The following is a 12,116-nucleotide window of genomic DNA, read 5'->3' on the forward strand; positions in this document are numbered from 1 at the left end:
CCTGCACCCACTCAGGAAAGGCAGCTGTTCTGCACGAGGGGACATGGGGCGGCGGGGAGCCCTCCGAATGTAACTCCCGAGGGGCCTGCTGCCGACAACCCCACCCAAGCTACCGGGGCAGCACCTCCCGGCTTCCCCGCCCCACCTGGCCCCAGGGAGGGACCTCTCCGGGGCTGCTCCAGCAGGTCTGGACCCCTGGGGAGCAGAGGAGGAAGCTCACCTGAGTGGGGGACACAGAGGTGGCACTGGGTGGCGGCTCGCTGACTCGGGCTTCCAGGGGCGATGGCACTGAGCCCTGGGACTCGTGGCTGGCAGGCTGCTCGGGGGATAAGGCATCGCTGCTGTCCTCGTCGAAGGAAGAGCTGTCCACTACCTTCGGGTAGTTCACCTGGCCCACTGAAAGCCAAGGCCTGGGTGAGACTCCTTCGGCTGAGAGCCCTGCTCCCCAGCCAGAGGCGGTCCCCTCGCCCTGCGGGCAGTGGAAGGAGGCAACTGGCAGCCGCCCTGCCTCTCGCATCCAAACGAGCTGGAGGAAAGCTCGTCTTCACAGCCCCGAAGCGAAGGCCGGCAGAGTCAGTCCTACCGGCCCTCATGGCGCTGCCCTGGCAGGAAAGGCCAGACTGCTGACCCCCTAGGCCCCCCTCCCACTGCCACGCTGGAGGCTGCTCTTCTCAGCTCTCCCGTCTTTGCCCGTCCTCTGTCCTCTGCCCTCTAAGACAAGACGCACCCGTGTTCAGTCTTCACGGTGAATGTCTGCCCTCCCTCCCAAGCCTGCCGCCGCCTCCACCTCCTGTTTCCTGGCTGTTGCAGGCACTGTACTTCCACCCCGAGGACCCTGCGATGAGGGCTGAAGGAGTCTGGGGAACAGCTATGGGGGTGCAGCTCCTCCCCTGGGCTGCCTGACTGCCCGAAGAGCAGGAACAGACAACACTTTAGCCTCTGGTGGTCATGCAGGTGGAGGGGTGGGCAGAGCAGAGATGGGGAGGAGGGCCACCTGCTCGCCCAGGTGAAACAGGGCCAGTGGCTCTCAAAGCCCCAGGGCCTGGGGGCAGCAAGGCCACCGCCTGCCCTCCCCCGGGTGAGGGCGCTGGGCCCGGAGGCCTGTGCTCCCGGGTCGGGGGGCCTGGCGTGGGACTCCCAGACGCAGAGGGAAGGGGACGGGGCGAGCAGGGTGTTTCAGGACTCCTGTCATGTCCCCGCGGCCAGCACGGCCAGAAGAGAAGCGTGGCATGAGCCACCATCCACACAGAGGAACCAGGCGCAGAGGTGAGCGGGGGCACACCACAGACGAGGAAGAGGAACCATGTGGAGCGCTCCCCCCACCAGGGCCGTGAGCCGAGGCCACGGCAACCTGGGCAGGATACCCCTGAGCTTACGCCCACACCCAACCCGCCAGGCTGCCCCTCCTCCGCCCCTCACCCACTTGGAGGTGGCACAGCCTCCTGACCACCGTGTGCCTCCTGCCCATCTCTCTAGGCCTAGGTTCCTCCCCTGGCCTCTCACTCCCAGAGAGGGGACCAGCAGGACCAGGGAGTGGATGGAGGAGCCTCGAGTTCAGTCCAGGGGTCACCGCGGGGTCCTGCCCTGAGGGAGTTCATGGTCCAGGCCATGGGACGCAGCCAATGCTTTGTTAGACGGAAGCCTGGATGCTGAGGGGTCCAGGCTCAGGGAAGACTTCTGGGGCCTTGACACAACTCTTCCAGGTCAACTGGAGGTGGGTGTGTGAGCGTAAGTGGCTGAGTGTGCAAGGGAGTCTGCGGGTGACGGGGACCACCGTCCCAGGCCCCAATCCTCAGCAGGCTCTCCCATCTCTGCCTCCTCCTCCCATCCTCCCACCTCTGCAAGCTCCCCATGACGCATCCTCTCAGCCCTAAACCTGCCCACTTCTCAGCCTCAACATCCTTCCTGACCACCCCCAACCACAACTCCTCTTGAACAATGGACGGCATCTGCCCCCTGCCCACCCCTCCACCTCACGACCACTGCTGGAGAATGCCCCTTTCCACCAGTGACGATCTCGCTGCCAAACACAACGGTTTCCCAGGCCTCCAGGCCACTGCCCACACTGCCCCTCTGCCTGGAATGGCCCTCGATGCCTGCTATACATGGCACAGACTCAACCTCCAGGCTGACTCCAATCATGCCACATCAGCCATGCAACTTCCCCACCCCACTGCCGTCCCCACCCGGCTCGGATGAGCCCCCACTGCCCTGGCCACGTGCCCGCTGTCCTGTGTCGTCCACGACAGCAAGGCCAGCTGCTCTGTAATGAACGTCACTGCCAACGGCACAGCCCTTCCCTGAGCCTCCCCAGGCGCCCAGGACCTCGCTGGGGAGTCTGCGAGCTCCCGGAAGGCAGGTGACTCAGCTCCCGTCACAGGGCCCGGGCCTTTCTCACTAGGCGGCGCCACCTGTGGCTGGTAGTGAAACGCGGAAGTCACTGGTGCACACGGCAGCCTTCTCCTGTCAGGCTGAGCCCGTGGAGGGCGGCAGCAGCGTGTTCTGTGTCTGTGATGGCCGGGCTCAGGCAGGCCTGGGGTGCAGCCGACTCTTGGCACACATTTATCAGATCTGGGCCAGCGGGAGAGTCCAGACTGGCCTTGGCCCAAACGCTGGCCCATAACTAGGGGCTGTTGTAGAATGTGGTAGAGATTTGGGTGGGGGCACACTGATGAACACCAGGGAGAAGTGGGGAATTCGAGGGAAGAGAGTATTAGACCCCCAGCTCAACCCACCTCTGCACTGGTGCAGACGAGGCCCAGACCTGCCTCCACTGACCCGGGCCCCCCCTGGCCTGCCTTGAGCCAACCCATGCCCTCCCATGCCTGCTCTGCCCAGAGACCCAGCTCACACTTAGGGTGGGAGCACTCCAGCTGCCTCCTAGGGCAGGTCTCAGGCCCACAGCAGCTACAGAAGCACATCTGTCCCAAACTCACCACAGGAGGGGATCAGGGGTGCACGCCTGACCGTGGCCAGGGGCCCTGCGTCGCCGCCCCCCCCGCGCCCCTCCTGGTCTACATGCAGGTGTTCCGCCTCCCCGGCAGACGCTTCAATTCCTGCTCGGCCTGCACCCCCACCTTGGCTTCACCTCCTCTGATGTTGACCCCTCACCGTCAGGGCCGGGCTGGGTGGCCCTCAGTCCACTGGGCCCTACTTCCCTGCTTGGGTCTGCACTTGGGCTTGAGCTCCCTGAGGACCAGGGGCGTGGTCTGCGCACCTAGCACACCGCTCGGGTCCATCGGCCTTTGTAAGTGAACTAACTGGGCAAAGGGTCAGGCTCCAAGAGGGGACTTCACGAATGAAAAGGAGCAGCAGGTATGGATCTAGTTCTCGGCATCTCCACGTGCTTGCGCACACCAACCCTGACACCCACCCACCTTCTCTGGGAAAGAGGGGCGACCCCTGGGTTCAGAGATGGGGAGCAGATGGAGGCCTCGGTTACTGGCTTAGCTGTTCTGGCACGGCGCTGATCCGTGGGGCCATGGGCACTGACCCAGGCTCACATGACCCGTTTGTCAGGCTCTGGTTCTCCACACCTCGGCTCCCCCGCCCCAGGCTAGGCAGGAAGTCAGGGAGCAAGCAGCCCAGCAGCCCTCCCCCTGCGCCGGCTGGCGAGTCCACGCAGGGTGGCCTGGCTCCTCACCAATGATGGCCTCCTTCAGGCTGGACTCCACAGGCAGGATATTCTTCTCCACCAGCTCCATGGGGCCAGGCCTCTGCGCGATCTTCTCGTTGAGGTCATCTGCCAGCCTGGCTCTCTTCAGCTTCAGCTGCTTGGCCTGGAGGGAGGGCTCGGCCGAGGTCTCTGCGTGTGGGAGAGGGTGGAGAGAGTAGGATACAGGGGTGAGCGGGCTCTGCCCTGGAACCCCAGGGCACCTCCCCTTCCTGCCAGGGAAAGGGCAGAGACCAGCAGAACCAGGCAGAGTGGGGGACCCGGTGTGAAGTTTCACGAGGACAGAGGGAGGGGGCCCCATTGAGGCCAGTGTGTGGTCACACCCAACCGTGGTCACTAGGCACACCAGGCCCAGATGACGGGGCTTGCTGCTGGGGACAATTTGCCCCCCTGCTCTGGGCCTCGCTGTCTTCCCCCTCGGTGGCCTCCTGCCATGTGCGGGGTTCAGACTAGGAAAGTTTTCTTCCAACTCCAAAGTGGGTTCTAAACCAAACAAAAAATGGATAGACTCAACCCCAAACCTTTCCTTCCCTAGAATGAGAAAAGAAGTGTGTGGGCAGGGGCAGGCAGAGCTCGTCTGGGATGACCTCGCTTGTACTTCACAGGTGCTAGAGTAAATACTGAGTAAGTGAACGAACGAATGGAAGTAAGAAGCACTTCCAGTCTAACACACCTTCCAAAATGTGCATTCTGACCAGCTCCGATCTCTCCGGCCGGGAACGGATCTTCCGTTTCAAGTAGTCCTCTGTCTGTGAAAAAAAAACACACCAAGCAGCTCTCAGATCCAGGTCACAAGCTTAAGGCCTGGACAAGACCAAAAGGCAGCCGTGGCTTGAGTGGGTGACCTCGGCCGCCCCAGGAGCTCAGCCTGGACACTGCTGGGTCCCGAGGCCTGGGGAGGGCACATCCACTTTCAATGCACCTGTTGAGGGCTTCATCCACCTGTGAGGACCATCTGTCTCTCAGAGGCTGAACTACTAATACATGTTTTAATCTATCACTTTTATTATGATAAAAGTAATATGAGTTCATTAAAGAAAATTGAGAAAATTAGAATATTAGACAACAATTAAAAAAACATGTAATTATCCACTGTTAGTACTTAGGAATATTTGTTTCTAGCCATTCTGCCATGCAGAAGAGAGATTTAATTTTGCAGAGCTCTAATCATACTGAATATAACTTTGTATCTTATTTCAAAATCTTTGGCACTGCCTGACACCACAAGCATTTTCTGTTCACTCTGAACTAATTTTGATACGTGGTGTCATAGTTCTAGTTCCTTAAAGTCTAATGTCCTCATTTCTGCACTTATGAGACTCCAGGCAAATTAAACCATTTCCCCAACAGTCCCAGAGCCAGCCCACTGCCCAGCGCTCCTGGTATAATGTGTATGTGACCCTGGATCTGTCTCATTCTAGAGCCTGTGTTCTTAAGCTTTTCACCAGAATTTTTCACACCATCGGTGAAGACCATCGCCTCTCCTACCCAGCACAGGATAGGAGAGGACAGGGCAGGACGAGACAGAGCAGAGGCAGGTAGAGTAGAATAGGATGGAGAATGAAGTGTCAGAGCAGACATCACGCCTGCAGCAAGGTCAAGACTTGCTCCTTGGCCTGGCCGTGGCCTTGGTGCTCTGACCTGGCAGCTCTGTGCCAGCCCCGGGGTGGTGCTGAGCTCCCAGGAGACGGCTTATGGCGGCTGTGGGCTCAGGGCCTGTCACCCATCTGTGGTGGGCAGAAGTGCTGCCCTGGCTGCTGGAGAAGAAAGCAGAGCAGGTTCTGGCCAGAGCCGGTCTTCACAGACAGCAGGGGGAGGAGGCCCAGGTACTGAGGAACAAACAGCTGGAGTCCACAGACCAAGGTTTGACCTGGCTCGCCACTGACTAGCTGGACAAGTTAGCCAACCTCTCTTAGCTGCATCTATTAAGGTGAAGATAAAGACACCTAATTCATAAGAGCTGCAGTGAACCTAAACACGAAAAGGACAGAACTTTACCTGTCAACTAGCACCTGTTCTAATAGGGTCACATTTACTCCTTGCCTTGGAGAAGCAGGCCAGGAAGTGGCACCAAGTCTTAAGACTGGGTGGAAGGCACGGGCAAGGCCCTTCCTCGTACTCCCTCATCCTGTGGCCACTGCAACAGCGCAGCCAGCCACTCCTTCCATTCCTAGCACCCGGGACCTCACTCTTGCCACTCAAAGAATTCATCATCATTTTCCTTAGAAATTGGTTAAAAATAAGATAAAAACAGAAGACAGTAAGCTGAGCCCTGGAGGTAAACGATTCAGAGTCTCTGACAGAGCTGTGGGTCCTGGGCAGCCTGTGAGCCTCCATCTGGGAAGGTTCTCCTCCCTTGTCTTTTACATAAAAGAAAAAGTGCCGGGCGGAGAGCGGGAAGCACACTCTGGCCACTTCCCCATCTACACCCACACCAGGCAGCAGACTAACTCGAGGCCCCTGGGGGAACTGAAACCGAGGGGGACAGAGCAGCAAGCCAGGTGCGGCAGCGTGAACCGGCACCTGGGGGCCCAGCTTCTGCTTCCACGACCTCCAGTGGACCCTGGCTGCTCAGGGAACAGGGAGGTCTCCAGGCCCACTGGGAGACACGCGAGCAGTGTGGCCACAGACACGGAGGGACCACCACTCAGCAAGCTTTCCCGTGGCCGGTGTTCATGTCCTAACAGCTCCCAAAGGCCAAGTGGAATTCAAGATGGGAAAATACCAGCGGTCTTCAAACCCAGAGGAGGGAGGCGCCCATGATATACCCTTGAATGTACTAGAGGAGGACACTCATTCTGATCACGGTCCAAACCGTCAAGCTAGCAGACGCTGGGGTGGGATGAAGCGGAAAGGCAGAGCTCTTTGTTTAGAACTGTGAGGCCGGGCTGACCCTGGCGACCACGCCAGACCGAAGGGAAGATGGCAGCAGCACAACGGGCTCTGACAGGGCTCATGGGGGTCCCTGGGAAGAAAGATGCCTTACCCTGGCCCGCTCCAAGCTCCTTCTCTGCTCATGAAATGCAGCTGGACTTTTCAAAGCTGTTGGGAGAAGAACCGTAAAACGATTACATCAGAGTGAAGTATCACGTCTACTGCTATAGTTTACAGTGGAGAAGGCATCTTGAATTCAAGTTCACTTCAGCAGCACTATTAATATCGGCTGAGGGGAAGGAGAAAGTGGCACCTAAGTAAGCACCTGTCTTTACGGTTCAGCTACCCCATCACTACAATCCTGCCGATTTTATTCTCATGGGGCATGGTCACTGCCTAAGCTGGGCTCTAGAAGGTGCACCCACGGAACGTAACCCTAACATAACCCTTGCGGAGCCGCCAACCCTGGAAGACAGGGACACAGAACACACCTGCTAGTCAGGTACCCCCACTGTCCTTCAACCTCATCAGGAATCACCAAGTGACCAAACGGTGTGATTGAAGCAGCTAAACCAAAAGGACACACGTCTACTCGGGTGCCATTTCCTTCTTCGGTTCAGCTGGTGTTAACAGTGCTGCTAAAATTAACTTGCATTTCATCTTGAAGGACTAAAACCTTCACCAGGCTTGTATGGCTGACTGCAGTGCACACAACCAGCGGCTGACCAGAAGGCCCCCCTGGAGCTCCATCAGGGACCCGGCTCTATTCTGGGGCAATCGCCCCACGGGCCACAGCTCGCTACTCAGCAAAGAACGCTGGGGGTGGGGAGACCAGAGTCAGACCCTCTACAAACGCAGCGCTGTGAAGCCAGTTCAGCAAATGATGAGTGGGGATACCCTGAGCTTGAACGGGGAATGGCCTGGCCTGGCTCACTTCATGAAATTCACCAGACAGGGGTCAGTTTCAGTTCTGCTGCCGCACGGTTTCAGAGCAGCTGTGAGTCGGTGTGTAAGGGGCTGCCGGCTGTGGTGGGAGCGCAGGGCGAGGAGATGCTGAAAGTACAGAGCACAGACTTGACCCCATCCTGCCGGGGCCCCTGCCTCCCCCCCCGCCGCCCCACTCCACCCCCGAGCTGGGCCTCAACAGCAGCCGAACCAGAAGGAAGCACCAAACGTCCCCGCGGTAATTTTTTTTTTTTAAGTTTTTAAATCTTAGGATAAAAAAGAAACGATCGTTTTTGAAAGGTCAGCTGAGAGCACCCCACCTCCTAAACAGCAGGGGGAGCTCTAGATTTAACAAATGATCTCTAAGGAAAACCAGCACACAGGCTCCGTCGCCAAGCTCCCAGAGCCCGCCCAGCTCCGGTCTGAAGGTCTGGGCATCTCTTCAGGCCAGCAGGCCAGCCTGCATCTGCTGAGTACAGCTGGCGCAAGTCCAGCATCAGCCTCCGAAAGCCCTGCTGGCCACCGGGTGACGCACAGCAGGGCACACACACACAGCCATGCTCTCGCAGAGGACGGTAAGGACCAAGAAGCAGACAGAAACTCAGTGTCCGCCGCCCCGCCCCCGGCTGCCCTTCTGCCTTCTTTTCCTCCACAACTCATCGCCGTCTGACACTCCAGAGAGTCGCACCACGTATCTTTCTAATTTACTGTCAGTCAGCTCCCTCCTTTCCTCTCTGATAGTAACCCCAGCGCCGCTGAGGGCACCCAGCACGTGATTCATTCAGTGATCTACTGGCTATTCCATGTGGAATGGATACATAGTTGTACCCTGGTGACACAAAACCGGAGGACTCTGTGAGCTCTGAACTTCCCCGTGAGCAGCCAGGATTAGGCTCTCATCTGGGTTCAAAACCTCACAGAGGTCCCCGACAGAAAATGAGGACATCTGTGTTCCTGTCACTGCTGGTGTGACGGGGGAATGCCTGTTCTCTGGGTCTCGTCTTCTTCTGCAGAGCAGACTCTGCCCACTTCTGAACTCCCGTGTCGAGTGACAACGCTCTGGGGAAGAGGGCGCCCTCACCACCGCGTGTGGGGTGCTGCTGGCATCCTGCATGGTGATCTGGCTGAGCCCTGGGTGAGATTCCCACAGGGGCCAGCGAGTTTCTGCACCAGTCTTGGTGCCGGCCGCGCAAGAGCCTACACTGCTGTCCACGGGGGCAGGCATACACCCAGTCCCTGGAGCACCAGCTCACACTGCAAAGGCTTTCTCGATGGAGAAGGGCTGTGTCACCCTCAGGTATGCCAGCAGGTAACACTGGGAGTGGGGACACGTGTCAGGTGCACCTGACTTCCTGTGCGGTTCCATTTTCATGCTAGTGAGGATGCCTGCTGCTGTGGCGGCACCATTCTGGACACTTTGAAGCGCTGTCCGATCGAATGTTCCTAGTGACTCTCTGTGGTGTGTAGAGTTCCGTTTTACAGCCGCAGGCAGGCTCAGAAACGGGAGGAAAGGCAGCGAGTGGCAGAGTAAGGTTCTCAACCTCATTCTCTCTCACCCTCAGGTCGGCGTTCTTTCTCTCCTCTGGGCTGGTTTCTTCATTTCTTCAGAAGGTGGAGAAGAATGGCCCCACTGGATGCAGAGGCAAGGAGGCTGAGATGCAGGGCAGAGGGCAGGCGGTGTGGCAAGGCCGGCTTGACCACCGTGCTGAGCACAAACAGGTGGGAGGGAGGTTCAGAGGAGGGGTGCAGTGACTGCAGGTCACAGAGCCACGGTCAGAAAGGTGAGCTCACATGAGGCTGAAGGCGCAGCCTCCAGCACTGATACCAGGAGATGAGCCAGGAGGGGAACGAGAAGACCAGAGTAGCTCATTAGTTGCTCTGAGCTTGAGCAAAAGAACCAGAAATGAAGACCAAAAAAAAAAAAAAAAAAAATTCAACACCATGATCACTGATCCCCAAAGACTGCTTCATTTTATAACATTATAATCTCATTGAGTCTTCTTAACAACCAAGAGGCAGGGTATCACTCTTCCAGTTCTACACATGGGGAAACTAACACTGCAATAACCCGTGAGGCCATTCACTGGGTAGTGGACCCCAACCCAGGTGACAGGTGAGTAGGATTCTGTCAGCCCTTGAAGAGCCCACTCTGTGCTCCCCATGTCTAATTCCGCTCTCTGACAGCAAGTTCAGCGAATTCGAGAGCCACTTCCAGGAAGGGAAAGGAGGAGGGGGCGATGGCCCCTCTCATTGGGACTCCTAGAAGGCGCTTCTGAGGCCCGTTTGGGGACGCCTGGAGCTGGGCAGCCACTGCTCTCGGGAGACCGGGGTGCGTGGTGTAGAGGGCACCCCTGAACATGTCCGGCCAGCTATGCTAGAAGCTGTGGCAATGGAGGGTTGCCCAGTGAGGGGTAGGGGTGATAACGCTAAGCCCTGGGCTTTCTTGATATGGAAGCAGGTGGCAGTGTCCAGATCACCACACGCTTGTCCACTAAGGGAACGAGACACAAGGAAGCATAGCAACACAGAAAATACATTATAAAGTTTAGGTCTCTACAAGTTGTGGAAAATCCCCAAAGACTCAAAGTTAATCCGTAAACGTGTGACTGAGTCCAAGGGCGGTGTTCACCTTAGACTCGCGTCTTCCCGCGCCACAGTGCCTTAATGGCCTTGCCGGAGGAGCCCAGGCACTGCTCACTTGGAACTTTTATTTTCCCAGAAATTCCGAGAAGGCAGTCTCTGAAAGATAAGTCTCCCCTCCAAACCAATGCAAACCCACGAACTGTGCATGGCTGTCTACAAGAATATCCATTTTTGGTGTCAGAGGGCACTGAAACTTGGTTCTTTATTCCCACCTTCTTGAAACTGGTTTCCTGGGACACTTGCATGGCTTTGCATGAACACAGGGAGGTGTGCAAACACGCACTGAAAGGAAAAAGCAGCAAGGAAATCAAATGAGCACAAGTGGCTAAGAGGTGCAGTGCTCTTGATCCCAGTTGCGGTCCTAGCTGGGTACCCTACCCCAGCTGGCTCTGACCACCCATCATATACTCTGTTCCTTCCCTTCAGTGCCCATTTTCTTTCTCCCTGAACAGATCTGCTGCCTTACCTGAGGTCATTTGTGACCTAAAAAAAGAAAAAACTGTTTCAATTTACTTTCTCAAAGGAAAGGAAATTTCTGCTTCCCAGGGGGAGCTGGGTGCTGTGCTGGGTGCAGTTCTCAGGAACATGGACCAAGTGCACGGAAGCATGAGCCCGAGGAGCCTCCAGGACCTACCCAGCGCTCTCCCACCACCAGCCCCAGATGCAGACAACGTAACGCCTCCTGGGATCCACAGGGCACTTCTGGAAATGCTTTTCAGCAAGAATGACAGCAATGAATGACCAAGACTCATTTCCTCATCACTGTCATTAAGGAATATTTATTAGGTGCCTGGGTCTGAATGTCACTTTATTAGGTGCTGACATAATAAATAAAAAAATGATCGTTCCCATTCTCAGTAAGATACCATGCTGGCACTAAAGCTCACCACCGATTCTGTGTGCAAAGGAATTCAAAGGCTACGAACACGGGACAGCTCAGCGAGGTCAACAGAGTGTGATGGGCCAAGCAAGCCTGCAGGGTTCTCTGTCCACTGCAGAAGCAGCAGGCCTGCGCACAGTGCAGCAGTGGGGGCTTGTGTGTGTGGCGGTGGGGGGAACAAACGTATTTAACAACTCGGGTGGGAAACGAGAACTATATCCATCCATCCTCCAATAAAGAATTCTTAAGCAGCTACTGCACTAGTTACTAAGGACAAGGATGGACAGGATGGAGTCCCAGCCGTCTAAGGCAGCTCACGATCCGGTCAGAAAAAGACAAATAATGGCAACATAAGACAGAAGTATAGGTGCAGAGGTAACTGAAACGACTACATAAGACAGAAGAGGCAAAATTCTGCCTGAGGAAAGAAGTGTTTCAACTGTCCGGGTAGATTTACAGAGAAAACCCAAATTAAGGGAGTAGAAACAGCACAGGCAGACAAGGAAGGGAGTGGGAAGGCCGCCTGAGAGCACAGCAACTTCACGGGACTACAAGCGGTCTGATGTGGCGGGTCGGGGGCGTTCACGTGGCAATCACGAGGCTTGGGGGGCGGGGGAGGGCCCAGCCCGTGAAGAGCGCTCATGAGCTGTCGCAGGGCCTGCATCAGGGGAGCCGAGAAGACATACTTTCCTGTATTCCTCCCACTGAGTACAATGAACACTCTAGACCTTATGTGACAGGCTCTGAAGGTGGAGAGAAGGTGACAGACTGGCCAGGGGCTTTGGAACCCGAAGAATGACGCAGTGGCGGGTCCCTCGAGTTTCCTTTTTGCCTCATACATCCCAGACTTGGAGCTGACAAAGCCAGCAACCTGGAAATGCTGATGGAAGTGGACAGAAAAGCCCCAACAAAACCTACCCTCGCTAGCCACAGGACCAGGAAAAGGGCATCCCAGCAAGAGAGCTTAGACAATAATCATTCTACTCCGGCCAGACACCACTGTGAAAGCCCCACCCCTCCAGGAAAGGCCAAGTGGGAGTTTAGACCTCCACCCCTACACGGCTGTGACGAAGCACCCCAGTCCTCCTGCCAGGTGCTGTC

The 12,116-nt window shown here is 56.8% G+C and overlaps 1 protein-coding gene across 7 annotated transcripts in view; it reads right to left on the bottom strand.

Moving 5' to 3' along the window:
• The window catches only part of MRTFA (myocardin related transcription factor A), a 197,406-nt gene that overhangs the window by 11,016 nt on the left and 174,274 nt on the right, over window positions 1–12,116 (bottom strand). For all 7 annotated transcript variants that reach the window (XM_081587555.1, XM_081587557.1, XM_081587553.1 and 4 more), the window contains 4 exons: window positions 6,660–6,715; window positions 4,347–4,422; window positions 3,644–3,805; window positions 221–396 (listed from right to left, as the gene is read on the bottom strand). In XM_081587555.1, the coding sequence (XP_081443681.1) occupies window positions 221–396; window positions 3,644–3,805; window positions 4,347–4,422; window positions 6,660–6,715 (470 nt within the window). The remainder of the gene's footprint in view (window positions 1–220; window positions 397–3,643; window positions 3,806–4,346; window positions 4,423–6,659; window positions 6,716–12,116) is intronic.

The sequence above is a fragment of the Giraffa tippelskirchi genome, chromosome 4, assembly GCF_054371585.1.
Source record: "Giraffa tippelskirchi isolate mGirTip1 chromosome 4, T2T-mGirTip1v1.2.pri, whole genome shotgun sequence".
Lineage (NCBI taxonomy): Eukaryota > Metazoa > Chordata > Mammalia > Artiodactyla > Giraffidae > Giraffa > Giraffa tippelskirchi.